We start from the raw sequence: 21,238 nt of genomic DNA, 5'->3' as shown, positions 1-21,238 counted from the left end.
ATCTGGAAAGATAGATAATTATAACTATTATAAGATTAGTAAATTTATACAAAAAAAAGTTGGATTAATTAAAAGTAAGGATATTAGTAGATACGGTAAGCAATCTGTTTTGATTAATGCAAAATCAGATACTCAAGCTCACATGCTTTGTGGCATGAAGATTGCAGAAATTGACCCTATTAAGGATATTAAACCACATATGAGCTTCAGCTATGGTAAAGGAGTAGTTTTTGATAAAGATCTATATGAATTCTCAGAACCAGAAATTCTAGACATGTGCCCTGCTAATGTTTGGAAAGTAAGTAAGATCCCTCAAACAAGCATGGTAGTTTTAACATTTGAAACCCGTTATACCAGATCATATAGTTATTGAGAATGAAAGAGTACGTGTTCGAGAATATAAACCTAGGCCTTTACAATGCTTTAATTGTTTCAAGTACGGTCACCCTTCCCGGTACTGCAATAATACGAAGATCTGTATTAACTGTTCTTTGTTAGAACATGGCCAATGCAACAGAGATACAACCTGTGCAAACTGTAAAGATAATCATAAACCAAATGATAAAAGATGTAGAGAATAAAAGAATGAAGAAGCTGCAATCTTGAAAGCAAATGCTGAACATATAAGTGTAGGTTATGCAAAGCATTTACTCAATCGGCAACTTAATTTTGCTCGCGCGGTTAAGATGCCAACAAAAGATTATAATCCACTACCCCTTACTACCACAGGGGGACCAGTGGCAGCACCTGGCCCATCAGGTGCATCTCCCTTAGTGGTAGTAGCCCAGCCATCTGGGTCAAGTGCTCAGGCTATAAAAGCCAGAGCACAAACCTCCAAAGAGGTCAATATGGTGTCCAACACACCAAAAGTATTGTCACCGATAGGAGCATCTCCCCTAGAGGTAGTAGCCCAGCCTTCTGGGTTAAGTGCTCGAACTGTTGAAGTTCTAGCACAATCCTCCAAGGAAGCCAATGTGGCTTCCACCACCTTAAATGTATTGTCTCAGGCAGAATCTCTACCTGATTTGATGGAGATTGGAAAACAAGATCTTCCAAAGAGGAAAAGGTCCCCATCATCCTCACCTTCATCTAAGTCAGGTAAGTGCCCAACTGCTCATGATCCTAAGGTTGACTCTTATAAAGATCCTAGAAAGAAAGAAAAGAAGAGTGGTGGCCTAGTAAAGCCTTCCATCTCCAGGCCTTACATGGCTTCATCTGAAAAGTCCCAAAAGACAAATGAGACAAAGAAAAATAATAACAAAAGATAATGTCTATCATCCAGTGGAATTGCAGAGGTCTAAGTACTAGCATTGAGCAAATAAAAACTTTAACCAGGGACTCAGACACGAAGGTAATTTGCCTACAGGAAACCAAGATCGGTGACAAACCATTTAATCCTGGACTCAATTATCATCTTTGTAGATCCCCTCCTTTGCAAGCTGTAAGAGCTCAAGGTGGTACAGGTTTTATTATTCACAAATCTGTAAAATTTGAAACAATCCCACTCAATACACCACTACAGGCATGTGCAGTTAGAACTCATATCGGGAAAAAAATTACTTTATGCTCGCTATATATTGAACCATCCTTAGAACTTTTCCTCTTAGATCATGCTGGTAATCCAAGAAGGCTTAGACTTTCTGACCTCCAAGACTTGATCAATCAGCTTCCTGCCCCTTTTATTTTAATGGGTGATTTTAATGCAAAGCATACTTTATGGGGTGGAAATGTGTGCGATAGATGGGGTAATCTTGTTGAAGAATTAATCGACAACAATGATGTAATACTAATGAATGATGGTTCTCCAACTAGGTATGATGTATTCCACAACTCTACATCAGCCATTGATTTGTCAATCTGTTCCTCATCCATTCGATTGGACTACCTTTGGTCAGTAAATGAACACCTACATGGCAGTGACCATTGGCCAATAATGTTAAATTATGTCCATAATCTTCCATCTCAGTGTCCACCAAAATGGAAGATAGATGAGGCAGACTGGGCAGCTTATGAGAACTGTTCACACACTGATAAAGAATATGATGAATTTACATCTCCAGTGCATGCCTATCAACATCTTGAGAATATTATTGATGATAATGCTAGCAAGTTTATACCTAAAACATGCGGTTTACCTCATCGCTCTGTAGTTCCTTGGTGGAGTAAAGAATGTGCCAACGCAAGAAAAGTGACCCGAACTTGCTTCAGAAGATACTTCGAGGACAAACTATTTAGCAGATAGAATAGCATATCTCAGAGCCTGTGCCAAACAAAAAAGAATTTTTAAAAAAGGAAAGAGAGCATCTTGGAAGAAATATATATCTAATATTAATACCAAAACTCCTTCAAAGGAAATATGGGACAAGATTAGAAAACTTCAAGGTAAATTCGTCCCTAAGCCTCTACCAATATTAAGGGAAAATAATAGATATATATCTGACCCCAAAGATGTAGCAGAGGTTCTTGCTAAGCACTTTGCTCATGTATCAAGTGCTGACAACTATTCCCCAGCATTTCAACAAATTAGAGCATCAACATCTGTTGTTCCTCCTGCTTCTTCAAATACTGAAGCTTTTAACCTGCCTTTTAGTATGGAGGAGATGCAAAATGCTATCTCCAGCTCAAACTGCCCCAGGTGAGGATGGCATCCGGTATGAAATGATATCACATCTTCCAGTGGATACCAAGGAATTTTTATTAGAAACCTTTAATGGTCTATGGGCTTCCCATACATCTCCTGATTCCTGGCATACTTCAATTGTAATTCCAGGCCACAAGTCTGGTAAAGACCCAGAACTGCCATCTAGTTATAGGCCCATATCCTTGACCAGTTGCATATGCAAACTATTTGAGAGAATGATCAACAACAGACTTGTGTGGTATCTAGAATCAAAAAATCTTTTATCTAACAGACAGTTTGGTTTTAGGAAGAACCGAAGTACTCTAGACCCTTTGCTGATGTTATCAAGGGAAATTTCAAATGCTTTTTCTAACCAAAACCAGGTGGTGGGTGTCTTTTTTGACCTTGAAAAGGCATATGACACCACCTGGAGGGGTGGTATTTTAAAGCAATTGGCCTCGTGGGGTATAGGAGGACATATGTTCTCTTTTATTGAAGAATTTTTATCAAACCGCTCCATTAAAGTGAGAGTAGGGTCAGAACTATCTTCATCCTACATGCAAGAAGGTGGTGTCCCCCAAGGCAGCGTATTGAGTGTGACCTTGTTTGCTGTTGCTATTAATAGTCTCATTAGTCACATACCTCCTGGCATACAAGGATCACTATTTGTCGATGACTTTGCAATTTATTGTAGTGGATCATCTGCACTACAAGCATGCCAAAATCTTCAAATTGCAATAAATGCTGCTTCCGCATGGGCAAATTCTCGCGGATTCATGTTTTCTCCTCAGAAGACCAAAGCCATTCGCTTTACTCGTACTCGTAAAAGGGAAGAGATCCCCACCCTTTTCTTAAATGATTGTATTTTGCCATATGAGGATAGTGTCAAGTTTCTTGGAGTCATTTTCGACAAGAAAATGACATTTGGTCCCCATATAAATGACCTATCTATCAGGGTTAAGAAGTCACTGAACATTCTGAAAGTGATATCGCATTTTGATTGGGGTGCTGATAGAACAACTTTGCTTAGAATTTATACATCTTTGTGTCTGAGCAAGTTAGACTATGCATGCCAAATATATGGGTCGGCTACAAAGACTTTACTTGGAAAACTTGATATTGTTCACAATGCTGGGCTTCGCATCTGCACAGGTGCTTACAGAACATCTCCCATTGACAGTCTCTATGTTGATTCTGGCATACCTCCCCTTTCCATTCGCAGAGAGGAGTTGAGTTTGAGGTTTTTAGCTAGGTCCCTTGCTGTGAGAAACAATCCTAACTGTAAATATGTTAGGGCGCCTTTAGATCGGGCTCCTAACAGATTTAGAGTGCCTAAGCCTTTGGAAGTACAGCTGAAAAATGATGCTAGAGAAGTAGGCTTGTCAACAGCACAGATAGCAGAGGTAGGATATCCCAAGTCTCCTCCTTGGTGTAATCCACCTGTTAAAAGTATGTTTTACGGCAGGAGGGAAAAATACCTTACCTAGTAGGGTAATGAAAAGTGAGTTTTTAAATCATGCTGCTCAACATCATGGGAAACATATTTTTACAGATGGCTCCAAATCGGCTGCAGGAGTTGGAAGTGCAGCTGTGGTGGGGGATATTGTTATCAGAAGGAAACTCCCATACTCTTGTTCAATTTTTACTGCTGAGCTGTACGCAATAATTCTCGCAGTCCAACATATTTTTAAAAATGGCAACCAAAATAGTTTTTATACAATTTTTACGGATTCCAATAGTGTTTTACTCTCATTAAAACAAATTATGCCAGGCCATCATCTAGTACAAGAGGTGCAGGACTGGTTAGTACTTCTGCAATCTAGGAAGAGTATCAGTGTTCACTTCTGTTGGGTCCCTGCCCATGTTGGGGTGGATGGGAATGAACAAGTTGATAAGGCAGCAAAGGAAGCTTCAGGGCTAAGTAATCCATCCCCCTTGAGTATTCCTTACAAAGATCTTAAAAGTGAGATTCATCTTTACTGTAAAAATAAGTGGCAAGCTCGATGGTCTGAACTGACCACCAATACAAAATTGAAACAAATCCACCCATTGGTGGATAAATGGTCATGTTGTAATTCTACAAGTAGAAGGGATACCATTATTTTAACTAGGCTGCGTATTGGCCATACACATGCAACGCACAATTATTTAATGAAGAGTGGGGAAGGGAGACAGGCCCCTCTTTGTAATACCTGTCAAGTGACAATGGATGTTGAACATATTTTAGTCGATTGTCCTGTTTTTAATCTCCAGAGGAGGACACATTTACTCCAGGACAAACCGTTAAGAGATATACTGGGGGAAAACTGTAATACCCTGAACTTGAGAAAATTTATACAAAGTATTGGGTTATATTACGAGCTATAATTGATTTTATTAATTTATTTATTTATTTTACCCTTTTAATCACTATTTATTTCACATCTAGATTTTATTGTATGAAAGTGTTACGATTTGTATTAAAGGTTAAAATGATACTAAATGGTGTGAGTGTACAGATATGATTGAATGATTTTCGTTATATAGCGCTGAATGGCCTTTGATGCCCCAGTGCTTGGCTTAATGCCTAAATCCCATATTCAATTCAATTCAATTCAATTCCAATAAAATACGTTTGGTTCCAGTCTACTTCTCTTTCTCCCAAGTTCTTTCTCTACATTCACTACTTTACAATACCATGCTTTTGTGGCCTCCTTCAACCCCTAAACGGTCTTCAATTATCATAAACCACTCCAATCTCCTTCTACTGGTGGTTTCAAATGTACTTCCCTCTGTATTTGATCACCTTGTAAATATGCTATTTTCACATCTAACCTGTAACTATTCCATTTTTCTTAATTTGATGATTGTCAAGCACATTTTCAGCTGTTTTGCATTACAAGTAAGAGCATCTTTTTCCCAGTCTTGCATTTCTTCAAAGTCTCTAGTAACCAACCTGGCCTTGCATATCTTTTCACTGCCTTTTAACTTCAGTGACTATCCACCTTGTGGATATAGCTTTTTGCCCATAGCTTTTTGCCCAGTATCTTCCACCACCTCATAAAGATTTTCTCTCCAACTCTGTAACTCCTTTTCCCTAGCCTCTAACCCCTGCTTATTCTCAAAACCTCTCCTTCATCCCCAATTTTTTCAATATTCCTATGATCTCTCGGGTTTATCCATCCTTTGTCACCAGGAGAAGAATCTTGTCCATTGTACGCATCTTCCCAGTATTTACGAGATTTTTTACCAACCAAACTTGATACTGTCCATTCTTCCATCTGACCTTGTGGCGGGATGTAAACGATAACAAACCCCCACACCTTTGATCACTCTTACTTTCAAATATCCCACAATACAAACTTTCCCCTTACTTTACTTCAAACTGGACTATTGCACGAAGGGAAAAACAAACAAAACATAACCTTAAAAACTATATTCACCGCAACCAAAAAACACATTAAATTCAACAGACAAAAATAACAATACACAAAATTTGCTGTATATATATCGGTGCGTGAGGGTACCGAGAACTCGCCAACAATCGAAAAAAAATAATATCCTTTACATATACCCAACACCGTCAGTCCACGCACAGTACCGAAAACACTTACCCACTAAAACACCAATCACATTCTATAACCCAGCAAAATAATCAACACTTAACACTAAAACATACGAGAAACCTCTTAAATATTTAATATACGTGTGTGGCCACCGTCGTCCATAGACTCAACACACTGGCACCTGTCTTTGTAACCAGTTGCCACAACTTCTGGCAAACAATAACGAGCAGTCAATTAGACTGTCGAATCACGTAAGCGGTGGTGGTCATCATCATCATCATCATTAAGGAACAATCTATTTCACAGCCGGGTCGTCAACGCTCAAAATTCTCTATATATATAAATATCCGCAGTCTAAGTTCATTGTTCGGTCCAGGTCTTCATCAATCTATTCATACAACGCAGGTAGGCAGGCAAGTAACACCTTCAAGGCCTAAATTTAACTCCAAAGAATGTTAAGGAGTCCAAAGGAGCCTAAAGGAGGAATTACGGCCTGCAATAAAAAAGAAAAAACGCTTACGAAAACTCCAAATTAAACTATCACACTATAATCAAAGATAAATAATAAACTTTCTATCATTCATGATCGCGCCTAACAAAAATAAATAAAACAGTACTTACTCCGATACAAGAAAAATCACTTCAAAACCGGCTGTCAATGAACAAAAAAAATCACAACCGACTCCTGCTACAGTCAAATATCCAATGCTTTCGCCCAAGACATTTATTACCGCCCTAACCTAGTTAAAAAATGTAAACAAACAACCTCAAATATACCGACAGTCTTTCCCACTACAAACAATCATTCGCTAACTACCATTGTTCTTCGGCGCGCACCGCGGACACACAAACACTCACACACAAACGCACATACACACATACTCTCGCGCGCGCGATCTAGCAAAACTAAAGCAAATGAAATTCTCTCTCTCTCTCTCTCTCTCTCTCTCTCTCTCTCTCTCTCTCTCTCTCTCTCTCTCTCTCTCTCTCTCTCTCTCTCTCTTTTGTGTGTGTTTTACATCATTCTCATGTACACCTGCATCATCCATGCTGTTACCCCTATTAACCTCTTGACAACTTTTCTTTTTCTGACACTTGACCCTGAATTCTTGTAATGTGTATCCTAGCTATCTCTCTCAATGAACTACCATGTTTTACTATGACTCTTATCTGACACTCCCACTACCTCAGCAGGTCCCCTCCATTCTTTTTCATCCTCTTGTAAAACTCCTCATCTCTAACTGCCTCTTCAAGTTTATCTTGCATTTTTATTTAAAGCAATTCTTAGTTTGCTGCAAGACTTTAATGAAAGCCTCTCTAGCCTTGTGTACTGCATTCAGTCTATCCCTTACTTTACTTACTTTCTAATCTCTCTACCAGCGGGATTTGAACTCTCTTCCCCTACTAAATTTGGTAATGCAGGATTTCTGCCAAAAACTAGATGATTAGGTGAAAATCCGCCATATTTACTAAAGTTTCTCGCACATACCACCCATCTCAAAGCTATTGGCCAACTCGCATATTCCTCCTTTATCATCATCTTTGAGGACTCCAACTTTTCTTGCACAATCCATTGTTCCATGGCAATTCTGCTGCTGTAGCTAACAATTTTATGTTTCACATTTCAGTCATTCTTTTCATTTTGGAACTCTCCACCATTATCAAAGTATTTTACACGGTGCCCCAAAAAATGCGAACCGCCTACCAATAAAGGGTTCTTAGGATAGTTTTTGGCCTTTTGTCACTAATCCAGTATGCCTGACAATATTTGGAGGCCAAATCAACAATAACCAAAAACTTCCTTTCTTCGATCTCTTCATCTAAAGCAAAAACCTCATTAGATACTCAGCTCCAAGAAAATCTAATGACAGGTTTCCCTGGATTGTTTTTATACTTCCTACATATTTTACAAGTTGCAATTAAATGTTATTAGCCTTCTATCTTCTTCCTTTTTTCCTCCACCTAAACCATCACTCCACTTGGCCTCTTCTGCTAACCTCCAAATCTTCTCCCCACTTCCATGTCCAAACTGTAAGTGTAACTTCATAATTGTGCCTTTAATTTCTTGGTTACTTATCCCTTCCATCCCTCCAACATTAATTCCTCTTTTACTCTTTTCAGAATTTGTAGTCTTAAATGACAGTGTTCATCCTCTCAAATTAATTCTTATTCCACCTAATGCTTCTATCTACTAGATTTTCCTTCATATCTATCCTCATATCCATCCTACTCATTGTTTTCTTCCCTATTAGCCATGGTATGTCACCTTGCAAAATTTCTGTCTTAAAATGAAATTTCTTTTTTTTTTATCGGAACTGGAATGTCCATTACGCCTTTAGATTTATGATGATGATTCACCTAAGACCTTGTTTGACTCTTTTGGTGTCTTTCATTCTTTTTAACACCTAAGCTTAAACCAACTGCAACCCTAGCTAGTCATAATTCACCACACACAGTTGATTTAAATTCTGTATCTAAAATAGCATAAACTTCTCCCCAAGAGTTCATATCAATTTCTTGAATTTCTCCTACATGAATTTGTTCCCCTACATCATCTCTAAATTGTGTAAACCCATGTTTATTGTTCACATTAACAGACATATTTTCATCACTTTTTTTTCATATAGCTTTTTTTTTTTTTTTTTTTTTTTTTATTCTGATGATTCTGAGGATAATCTCTAGCCCAATGCCATTCAAATTGCTTATAGCACACAATGTTACTTTCCCTTCTCTATTTATTGGATTTTTTCTACCTCCCCCTTATCCACCTAGTACTACCCCTAATCCTGTATCCCTCTCTGCCTCTACCCATTTTTTGAGATCCCCACCAATCATCCTCTTCCTTGTTACCTGTTTTTGGTTCTCGGTGAAGTTTGCCAGTTCCAAAACATGAAAACCTTTAGCCTCTCTCTCAGATATAATTTTTCCTATAGCCTTACTGCATTCTGAAGCTGCGGTCTCATACTTACAGTAATTATGAAATCTCTCTTCTTTCCACCAGAATTTCTCTATTTTAAAGTAAGTCTTCATCTTCCCATAGTTGCCTCTCCCTCAGACAAAATTTTCCCTATAGCCTTACTGCATTCTGAAGCTGCGGTCTCATACCTAATTATGAAATCTCTCTTCTTTCTACCAGATTTTCTCTATTTTAAAGTAAGTCTTCATCTTCCCATAGTTATCCATTATTGTATCCTTTAGATATACCTCATCTAATTTCTTTAATATTACCTTTGAACAGTCTGTACCTTTCGGTTTTTGTCTTCTCTCTTCTGTCACTTTAAAGCCTTTCCTATCAAACTTAATCTAATCTCTATACCTGGATATTTATCATCCCCGCATACTACTGACCAATCCTCTACCTGACCTTTCTAACCTTTGTATTCTGACAGTTTACCACAAAACCTTGGACATTCTTCCTCCAACTCTCTTGTCTCCTTAGTGTCTCCCATAGTGCTAACTTAACCAAAGAATGCTGACAACCAACACAGTTGGTGCCCTAGCCTAGGTTCACTTTTAACCATGCTCTGCTACCACTGATAATTTTAATATTTTTACTATATTTACCTTCTTCACTCCGATGTCAGCTTGTCAACACAAAAATAATTGGACCACCAAACACATACACAGAGAGACAAGAGAGTGTGCCCCCACCAACACAAACCAAATACCATGAATACAATCAGCCAACTGATTCTCCGACAATCGCCCTCTAACAACAAAAACTCGTGACATGACATCACTGTGACATCTTGTAAATAAGTTGTTTCTAAACAAGTTGTTTCTAAACTAATTATTGCTATACTGTATTACGTATTTACTTATAAAAAAATTATTGTTTTTCTCACAATCTTCTTTATATATCAACCCCCTCTAATACTATACTTCTTCGCTTAATAACCTTTCAGCCATCATACTGTACTATTTGATATTCTCTTACTTAAAATAAAGTATCATTAAATCCTCTAACTAATGAGGAGGATCACTGGTTGGGCTCAAAGGATTCCTGTTCTATCTTGTTTTAGTTGAACAGGAAATGGGTCTTGGTTTTATCTAGTGGTTTTATGAAGAAAACCTCACTAGGGAAGTCCTTCGACTGGTATAAAAATGTTATCAGACTTGTCAAAAGTGGTGGGGCTTTTATGTGAGTGACCTGGTTGTGTGAGGTGATGTTCTCACAATAAATGCATCTGGAACAAAGTTTTGAGATGAAACTAGCTTTCCAGAGAGTATTTGAGGATCTACCTGCTAGTGTAGATGAGTAACAAACGCCATACCATTATTGTAGCTTACATCAGCATGGTTTCCTTGCTTCTTTTTACAGTCATTAAAGCAGACGCACATCTGGGAAGTGAATTACTGTAGAAGTGTCGGCCAAATACAACTTTAAAATCATCTGGACTACTATGCATTTCCCCTGTTAAGTCTGATTACCTAAATGATCATGCAAGGTCTCATGACAAACCGGGTTTTTCTTGGATAGCCATGAGCTGAGTGGTATTTAGATCTGTTGGCTGTCTTGTATAGTTGCGGACTGCCTCGTTGATCTTTGCCTACAATTACCTATCGAAAGCTTACCCACCCTGGGACCTGGGAAGTGATATGTGCTTTTAACCCTTTTACCCCCAAAGGACGTACTGGTACGTTTCACAAAAGCCATCCCTTTACCCCCATGGACGTACCGGTACGTCCTTGGCAAAAAAATGCTATAAAAATTTTTTTTCATATTTTTGATGTTTTGAGAAAATTCAGGCATTTTCCAAGAGAATGAGACCAACCTGACCTCTCTATGACAAAAATTAAGTCTTTTAGAGCAATTTAAACAAAAATATACTGCAAAATGTGTTGGAAAAAAAATAACCCCCTGGTGGTTAAGGGTTGGAAATTTCCAAATAGCCTGGGGGTAAAAGGGTTAAGACACTTAAGTGTGCTTCGTATGAGCCTTTGAGAAAATCATCATACAGATCTGACTCTCAGGACTGTATTTGACAGCCATACTTTTGACGAAGAGAATTGGCAACTTGCACAAAAATTCTTGTATTAGCCCCTTCGTAAAGTTTGAAGAAGGTCTTTGTTTTATGCTCTGAATTTGTGACTAAATTCAGAACCCATTGGCTAGTAACCCAGGTTTGAGACCTCCAGCCCCTCTCTTCATGAAGTGTTTGATGGTAATAATTTGGAAAGGCCTGTGTCTCCCATTAGGGCTCTGTGGTTCTCTGGAAACGACTACATTTCGGTCATAAGTGTCTGCGACTTTAAAGGCACCATATAAAGTAAAAGGTGTTGAACAGTCTTTTTCTGGCCTTGTGAGGTAATCTAGTGCATATGCTTTAACCATTGGGGATGTCAAAATACCAGCTTGAACTAGATCTCTGGGTATTGGTCCCACTTTAGGCTCCAAAAAAACTTGTTACACGTAATGGAGTTTGCAATAGACAAAGCAACATTGGCAGTCTTCTATTCAATTCAAGGAGTATCCCACATTTCATTTATTATACAGGACAGGAAGCATCCTTTGTGTGGTATGTGTTCGATATAAGTTTAAAAGAAAAGTAGAATGATTAGTTCTTCTGCTTCTCTACTTTCCCTCACTTGGTGATGAAGCATCCCATACAATTACAGCTGGATCTGACACCAATGCTAGTAAGCTATATTTCAGTGCTCCACACTTATTAAACTAGGTATAGGGAGCAGTTCTACCCACTCCTCCCTTGACAGTAGAGGATGGTGAATGGATTCCACGCACTAGGTATTACATTCCAGGTTGCATCTCTCCTTCAGGTGAGAAGGATACCTCCTCCCTTAGAGGAAGAAAGATTCCCTAATTTACCAAGTAACGGATACATATCCTGTGAAGGTAGATACTAAGTTGCTGGAGTAGTTTCCCTCACTCCAGCATGGAACCAGGGAGACTGCCATATTTCAGGTAAATAAAGGAACTAACCAGTTCTGCTCTAGGGGGACTTAGTACCCACCAATAAGTTAATTCCCCATTTTTTTTTTTAAGCACAGAGGGTTATTATAAGCCTGCAAACAAATAATTTATGTCATTTTAGAATCAAATGTACTTTACATACTTACAAACCTGACTCCCTTAGTTACTTACCACCGCTCTCACTCCCGAGCCGAAGCTCAAAAGTGAATTGTCTCTTGATAGGAGAGTTAACGGGGCTCGTGCATCGTTAACCATCTAAATGATTTCAACTGCTGTTCTATCTCCTGAAAACATCCTCAATTTTAAAGGACTCGGGACTATATAGCCTTAAATAAAAATGAATTTGAAGTTTCTTATATTATTCTCCTGTGATTTTGTTAATCATATAAAGTAAAAAATTATAGTCTAGAACAAAGATATTGTTATATATTTTATTTGTTTTTAAACATCTTTCATTGAGTAACTTAAAGGCCTTCCCTTAAGTTGCATTGAACCCTGCATTTCTCTTCAAAGTGACCTTCCCTTTATTTTCAAGTTTGGGAAAGAATATATGAATTATTACCATGAAATAAATCTTATTTTCTATTGTGATATCTTGCTTATTATCATCCCCTTAAATTCTTGAAATATCTGTATTTCAAGTTACAGAATTTTATTTCACAATTTTTATACACATTACTAATACATTGTATTTTTTTTCAGACATTGTTTCAGACTAATCCATGCAAGCACCCTATTGTCTTCCTGAAAGATGTAAAGGGCCAGGAGTTGGAGGCACTTATAGAATTTATTTATAAAGGAGAGGTTAGTTTCAATGATCCTACTTGAATGTTGTTTTTCACATTTTTATTCTGTAGAATTTTATTCTTGCTGTTTGTGATGTTTGTGTTGTAAATTAATGGAAGATTGAAATAGTAAATGTTTGTGTTTATTGATAATAATCTGTACTAATGCTACTGGTCTAAGAATTTTGAGTAGTCAATTTTATAAAAAAGAATAACTAAGATATGAAAATAAATTCAATACTAATGCTACTGGTCTAAGAATTTTGAGTAGTCAATTTTATAAAAAAGAAGAACTAAGATATGAAAATAAATTCAATATTGTAGATGAAAAGTTTAATCTCCCTGTATACATAATTTTTTGTAAAGGTACATACTGTATTAATTTTTTCAATATGATTCATTAATTGGATGCATAGAGGAAAAATTTTGAATGCTTCCAACTGCCTAGGTCCAGCTGAGAGACCTCCATTGTGTGTTTTTAATGTTTTGATAGTCTTTCAAGTATCTCTAGCATCCATGTCTTTCTTGCAAGGTCCTTTGCCTATATTTTTTCATAACTTTTTTTTTTTTTTTTTTTTTCTTTTTTTTTTTTTTCTTTTCAATGGAAACATTGAATAGATAGTAGGTTGGCCAGGGCACTAGGTGCCCATTGAGGTACTAGCTCTAGATAGTTATTGGATCCTTTGACTATTATTGGATCCTTTGACTGGCCAGACAGTAGATACTAGCTCTAGATAGTTATTGGATCCTTTGACTGGCCAGACAGTAATGCATTGGATCCCTCTCTGGTTACAGCTTATTTTTTCTGTGCCTACACATACATAGAATAGTGTGGCCTATTCTTTAAATATTCTCTTATTTCCTCATACACCTGACAACAATGAGATACTAAACACTTCTTAACCCAAGGGGTTAATTACTGTACTGCAATTGTTCAGTGTACTTTCCTCTTGGTAAGGGTAGAAGACTCTTTAGCTATGGTAAGCAGCTCTTCTAGGAGAAGGTCACTCCAAAATTAAACCATTGTACTCTAGTCTTGGGTAGTGCCATAGCCTCTGTACCATGGTCTTCTACTGTCTTGGGTTAAAGTTCTCTAACTTTAGGGTGCACTCAGGCACACTTTTTTTATCTCCTTTTTTTTTTTTTTTTAAATGGTGTGTTGGGCAGGCTTAATAGAAGGTCCATGGATGCCTGGTGGTTTATCAAGAGGTTCTTTTCCTTCTCAAAACCATCCTTACTGTCCTCCCTTCAGTTGAAGTGGCTATCCTGGAGGGTATTTAGCCTTGCCTGGTGTATCTGCTCCTACATGTTGACCAGTTTTTCCGAATTCTTACTACAGTCTATGGGTTTCATCAATCGCTTTATTTATAATTCTGTACATATTATTTTGGAAGTGAGTGATTGGTTTCCGGTGAGAGTGGGGCTGAGACAGGGATGTGTGATGTCGCCGTGGTTGTTTAACTTGTATGTTGATGGAGTGGTGAGAGAGGTGAATGCTAGAGTGCTTGGACGAGGATTAAAACTTGATAGGCGAGAATGACCATGAATGGGAGGTAAATCAGTTGTTGTTTGCGGATGATACTGTACTGGTAGCAGACACAGAAGAGAAGCTTGACCGACTAGTGACAGAATTTGGAAAGGTGTGTGAGAGAAGGAAGTTGAGAGTTAATGTGAGTAAGAGTAAGGTTATGAGATGTACGAGAAGGGAAGGTGGTGCAAGGTTGAATGTCATGTTGAATGGAGAGTTACTTGAGGAGGTGGATCAGTTTAAGTACTTGGGGTCTATTGTTGCAGCAAATGGTGGAGTGGAAGCAGATGTACATCAGAGAGTGAATGAAGGTTGCAAAGTGTTGGGGGCAGTTAAGGGAGTAGTAAAAAATAGAGGGTTGGGCATGAATGTAAAGAGAGTTCTATATGAGAAAGTGATTGTACCAACTGTGATGTATGGATCGGAGTTGTGGGGAATGAAAGTGATGGAGAGACAGAAATTGAATGTGTTTGAGATGAAGTGTCTAAGGAGTATGGCTGGTGTATCTCGAGTAGATAGGGTTAGGAACGAAGTGGTGAGGGAGAGAACGGGTGTAAGAAATGAGTTAGCGGCTAGAGTGGATATGAATGTGTTGAGGTGGTTTGGCCATGTTGAGAGAATGGAAAATGGTTGTCTGCTAAAGAAGGTGATGAATGCAAGAGTTGATGGGAGAAGTACAAGAGGAAGGCCAAGGTTTGGGTGGGTGGATGGTGTGAAGAAAGCTCTGGGTGATAGGAGGATAGATGTGAGAGGGGCAAGAGAGTGTGCTAGAAATAGGAATGAATGGCGAGCGATTGCGACGCAGTTCCAGTTGGCCCTGCTGCTTCCTCCGGTGCCTTAGATGACCGCGGAGGTGGCAGCAGTAGGGGAGTCGGCATTATGAAGCTTCATCTGTGGTGGAAATGTGGGACGTTGGGCTGTGGCACCCTAGCAGTACCAGCTGAACTCGGTTGAGTCCCTGATTAGGCTGAAGGAACATAGAGAGTAGAGGTCCCCTTTTTGTTTTGTTTCATTGTTGGTGTCGGCTACCCCCCAAAATTGGGGGAAGTGCCTTGGTATATGGATGGGACATATTGTTTTTGTTATAATTCTTATTAATCTACTTTTTAAGTATGATGTCTCTTTTTATTTATTAATTCTTCTCCTGTCCGGAGACATTGAGCGAAATCCGGGACCAATACGTCAAAGATTTCGTCAGTGTCGTCTTTTGTATTGCAATATTCGTGGTCTTCATGCAAATATTCAAGACCTTACAGTTGTGTCCAGACAGTAGGATATTCTTTTGTGTTCAGAAAACTTGGTTTCTAATATGAGGCACTCATCTGACATCCTTATATTTGGTTGTAAGAAGCCAATAATGTTGAAACATGACATCCCTAGGGCCAGGAGAATGCCAGTGTATATTAGGACTGAGTACCCTGCTTCTCATAAGTCCTGCTATCAATGTGGATGTCATAAGACTTGGGTAATAAAAGTTTGTGGTAGGCATAACGACTTTAATTTGTGTTCGATCAACCGGAATCCAGACATATGTGATTCTATCTTTAATTATCTTCTTACCATTATGGCTAAGATATAAGTAGATGATTGAAAGGCTTCTTTTGTCTTTGGTGGTGATTTTAATGCTCACCATAGTGAGTGGTTAAGTTCTATCTCTCCTACCGATCGCCATGGCTTAAGAGCTTTAGACTTTGCCTCTGAATAAGGCTGTGAGCAAATCATGAATGAAGCTACTCACAGGTCTGGTAATTGCTTGGACTTCGTATACACTGACTCCTCTGGCGTTATAACTAGTAACGTTGGTACTACAGTCGGGACATCTGATCATGCCTTGATTTCTTAGGAGTGAAGACTGTGCAGCCTCTGTCTGATGTATCATACTCTTGTAAAATTTATATGAAATCCCAAGCAGACTGGAATGAGATTTTGCATGATCTTTTGTGCTTGAATTGGTCACAATTATATATTAGCGTAGATCCTGTTGTTCCTTTAGAATGGGAATCTAGTAAACATAATTGATAGGCTTATCACTTCTCGTGTGCTAAGGTACCGAGTGAAGGACAAACCGTGGTTCAATGATGATTGTAGACGTGCTTATTTGGAGAAGCAGGAGGCCTATCATCTTTGGAAGGGCAACAGATCAGATTTGACCTGGAATAACTATACTCAGCTTCAAGGTTTTGCTCTGAGAGTTTGTCTCAACTGAAAAGGAATACAATTTAAGCATAAAAGAAACCCTTTCTGGTACAACTCGGGTACATAAATGGTGGTCTACCCTTAAATCTGCACTCTTTGGTGTTTATGCAACAGTTCATCCTTTACTTAAACCAGATGGCTCAGTCACTCACTGTCCAAAGGAAAAGGCAACCCTTTTGGCTGAGGTTTTAACAGTAAACAGAGTATTGAAAAACTTGAACTTCCTCATTCCTGTTTTCCTGAGGCTAAACTATTTAGTTTAGCTTTTTGATTTCGTGAAATTAAAGCTCTGTTGATGAACCTTGATGCTTATGGAGGTGCAGACCCAAATGGTATTTTTCCTTTGTTTTTTATAAAGACAGCAGATTTCTCAGATGCAAAGTTGTGTTATTTTGTGCAAGTTAGCAAGAAGAGGAGCTTTTAGCCCTTGTTGGAGAATTGGTAATGTTACTCTATGTAAAAGTTTGTGGTAGCTCAAGTCCCACTGATTACCACCCAATTTTCATGACTCCCGTGTTATCTAAAATTTTTGAATATTTTCGGGCAAAAGGGCAAAAAGTCTTAATAGGTTTGCTGAAGGTAATCATCTATTCCCTAGTTTGCAATTTGGTTTTCGTAAAGGCCTTGGAGCATGTGATGCCCTTCTTACAATCTCCAATGCTGTACAGAAATCCCTTGATTGTGGTCAGGAAGTTTGTATGATTGGCCTTGATTTTAGTGCTGCCTTTGACCGTGTTAATCACGGGGCCTTTGTTTTCAAACTGAAACAGTTGGGAGTGGGTGGGTCGTTTCTTAGCATTATTATTGATTTTTTAAGTAATACAGCTGAGTTGTTGTTGATGGGCACCATAGTGAGTATAGGAATAAATTCCATCCCCCGAATGTAGATCTGGGGTTGCTGAATCCCTTAATAGATCTAGCTAAAATTAGTGCATGGTGCAAATTATGGGGTATGAAGTTGAATCCTAACAAAACTCAAAAGTATGATTGTAAGTAGGTCAAGGACGGTGGCTCCTCAACATCCAGATCTCGGTATTGATAATGTTTCTTTAAATTTGTATGACTTTATAAAATTTTAGGTGTGATTCTCGACAGCAAATTTACTTTTGAGAAACACATTAGGTCTGTGTCTTCTTCAATTGCACAAAAAATGGGCTTATTGAGAAAGTCTTAAAAGATTTTCAATGATCAATCTATTCTGAAGAAGTGTTTTCATTCTTTCATTCTACCTTGTTTTGAGTGTTTTTTCTCCTGTCTGGTCTTCAGCTGCTGATTCCCAACTTAATTTGTTGGACAGAAACTTACAGTATATTAAATTTCTTATTCCTGATCTAGATATTAATCTTAAGCACCGTTGTTCAATTAGTTCATTATGCATGTTGCATAAGATTTTTCGTAACTCTGGCAGGCAGTTAATTCTATTAGCCAGGCCTTCTCCATCATGAGGCTCAATACTACAGAGTATTCTAGAAGTTTTATTCTAGCTGTTCCCAAGTTGTGTAATGATCCTCCTAATTGGGTGGTTGAACCAGTAGAGAATTTTAAAGTTGGAGCAAATGTTTTCATGTTGACCAGGCTGACATGTGTTTTTTTTTTTTTTTTTTTTTTTTTTTTTTTTTTTTTTTTTTTTTTTTTTTTTTTTCTCATATATGACATATCTGTTTTTGATGTTAATTGTTTATATATATGACATACCTATTTTGATTTTACTATTTTAGAATGATTTATTGTTAATTTCTCATCATTTATTTCCTTATTTACTTTCCTCACTGGGCTATTTTTCTCTATTGGAGCCCTTGGGCTTATAGCATCTTGCTTTTCCAACTAGGGTAGTAGCTTGGCTAGTAATAATAATAATAATAATAATAATAATAATAATAATAATAATAATAATAATAATAATAATAATTTAAGTTTTTAGATTTGGAGATTTCTTAATACAGTATAGTATATTTAATAGTTTCATTTTATTTTTCCTTTAATTCATGTTCAAAAATTTGCAAGTTAGGCCAGAACTAGCATTCTCAGTACTGATTTATAGGTCATAGTTTAATTTGAAAGATTTATGTATTCTCTCTCCCCTCTTCTTTTTTTAACAGTAAATCACCTTTTTCTGCAGGAATCGTATTTTATGACATTGCTCTTGCTCAGTATTTTGAGGGGAATAAAACATTAATGTATGGTTGTTCAGTCACTCTCTCTAAGTCTAGTGGGGCATTTTTGTTTATTTAATGACACATCATTATATGTTTGATGTACTGTATTTGCGATATCTTGCAGAACAGGTTTGGTGATTCCTTTATAGTCTCTTCTTAAAAGACCATTGTTTTCCATTTAGGCCTTAAAAGTTAGTGGGGTTCAGATTTGAAGATTCAGGCTGGAGAGAGTTCTACTTTTACAGTATAAATAAGTTTCTTTTTTGTTCAGTTTGTCTCCCTCCATATAGGAATTTCTATATTACTTTCCTCACCCGACTCTAAGCCATGGCTACTTAAGCAATGTTCTGAAAATTGGATGATATTGATCTGTATCTGTCAGCCCTTTAGTCTGATCAGATGGACCTCTGACAAGTTCATGTTGGCCAAAAACTCTCAAGATGAGACTATCATGATTTCCATTTAGATCGCAACAAGAGTGGTTTCCATACTTGCTGGAGCTAGTTATACACACCTCAAAATCCATACTTTTTTAAAACTTTTCTCAATTAGTTTCTTGTCCATAGGCTCCATGACAGGCTAGACTCCCTCCATCCTTGGTTGTTAGGTATCGGTGTTCCCTCGAGAGACTTGTTGGAGGTAGTTTCCTCTGTAGACACTTCCTATGGGAATTCCTCTATTTATTTACCTGTAATAGGTTACGTTGTCTCGGCATAACACTCCTGTGCTTGATGCCTGTATGCTAAGGAATGGAGACTTCTTACTTTGAGAAAAGATAAAGGGGTCTCCCTCTTCCCACAAAGGCTAGAGACCTGTTCTTTCTCAATGTTAAGTAGAGGTTTAGGTTTAGGAAACTAGAAGCATTTCAGCCAGTCTTGCCTAAAACCAACTTTAAAACCTCACAGCCAAGTCCTGGCATTGCTCTTGTAGAGCCTCGCCATATTTTGTGCCTCTCAATGCAGCTTCTATTTAAAACCTAACTGGTTATGATACTATTTTCCCTATTTATTATTATTATTATTATTATTATTATTATCAATTGCTAAGCTACAACCTTAGTTGGAAAAGCAGGATGCTATAAGCCCAGGGGCCCCAACAGGGAAAATAGCCTAGTGAGGAAATGAAAGAAGGAAAGATAAAATATTTTAAGAGTAACTACATTAAAATAAATGTTTCATATATAAATTATGAAAACTTTAACAAAACAAGAGGAAGGGAAATTAGATAGAACAGTGTGCCCGAGTGTACCCTCGAGCAAGAGAACTTCAACCCAAGACAGTGGAAGACCATGACACAGAGGCTATGGCACTACCCAAGACTAGAGAACAATGGTTTGATTTTGGAGTGTCCTTCCCCTAGAAGAGCTGCTTACCATAGCTAAAGTGTGTCTTTTACCCTTACAGAGAGGAAAGTGGCCACTGATCAATTACAGTGCAGTAACCCTTTTGAGGAAGAAGAATTGTTTGGTAATCTCAGTATTGTCAGGTGTATGAGGAGACAGGAGAATATGTAAAGAATAGGCTAGACTATTTGGTGTATGTGTAGGCGAAGGGAAAATTAGCCGTAACGAGAGAGAAGGATCCAATGTATTACTGTCTGACCAGTCAAAGGACCCATAACTCTTTAGCGGTAGTATCTCAACGGGTGGGTGGTGCCCTGGCCAACCCACTACCTAGTTAGGTCTTTGAGGCAACAGAATACAAGACTACAGGAACTCTCGCTTCCGCCTTGGCTATTCATTAACATGGGTGGGAAGAAGACCCTCGTTTACAGAAACCCCAGATCCTTTGACTAAGGAAAAGTATTAGCCTAAGTTAGAAAAGTATGCCCTCAACGTAAAATAAAGCTCTTGAGGTCCTTGTAATTTTCACCTTTAAGATTAAAAAGTTAGAGTAGGCAACTAAATTTTAGGCAGGACTGAAGCAACAGCATTCATCCTATATCCAGTCATACTTTGTCATCTTTGCTGGATCTAGCGATTATGAAAAGGGTTTTTACCATAACGTAAAATAAATGTTATAGGTCTATGATGTCTACAGAATTCTTGGACTTCATTGATAATCCTGTAGTTTGGTGATACTGTCGAGTCTTACATCACAAAATGGTGAAAATGCTACCAAGGTATTCTGGGAAGCCACAATTTGGAACTTTAGACATTGAGACAGTTTGTTTTAGCCTTGACAACAAAGCATTAATTTTTTTCCTACAAATTTTCTGATATGAAAAAATTTTCAAAAGAAAAAGCTATCTATACAGTATCTCCTTTTCCCCCCTCATAGATTTTAGTAAGGGATGAGATGTGTGTGTGTGTGTATAGTCTAATTATAATTGGGAAAGAGGACCAAGAAGGTTAGATGGCTCATCAGAAATGTTTTGTTATAGAGAATCTGTATTTTAAAGCCATAAACATGTGGGTAAAGTATCTGTGGTTTTAATTTGATAACTAAAAATTTGAGGGAGTCTGAATTAATTACAA

The 21,238-nt window shown here is 37.9% G+C and overlaps 1 protein-coding gene across 16 annotated transcripts in view; it reads left to right on the top strand.

Annotated features, from left to right (window-relative positions):
* Positions 1 to 21,238, top strand: part of LOC137632992 (protein bric-a-brac 1-like) — a 242,742-nt gene that overhangs the window by 49,220 nt on the left and 172,284 nt on the right. For all 16 annotated transcript variants that reach the window (XR_011042157.1, XR_011042156.1, XR_011042155.1 and 13 more), the window contains one exon: positions 12,800 to 12,901. Coding sequence is in view for 13 of the 16 variants with exons in the window: in XM_068365159.1 (XP_068221260.1) it covers positions 12,800 to 12,901 (102 nt within the window). In the remaining 3 variants the exon portion in view is untranslated. The remainder of the gene's footprint in view (positions 1 to 12,799; positions 12,902 to 21,238) is intronic.

This window comes from Palaemon carinicauda, chromosome 42, assembly GCF_036898095.1.
Source record: "Palaemon carinicauda isolate YSFRI2023 chromosome 42, ASM3689809v2, whole genome shotgun sequence".
Classification (NCBI taxonomy): domain Eukaryota; kingdom Metazoa; phylum Arthropoda; class Malacostraca; order Decapoda; family Palaemonidae; genus Palaemon; species Palaemon carinicauda.
The sequence above is the reverse complement of the archived record's forward strand: the minus strand, read 5'-3'. Positions and strand labels throughout refer to the sequence as shown.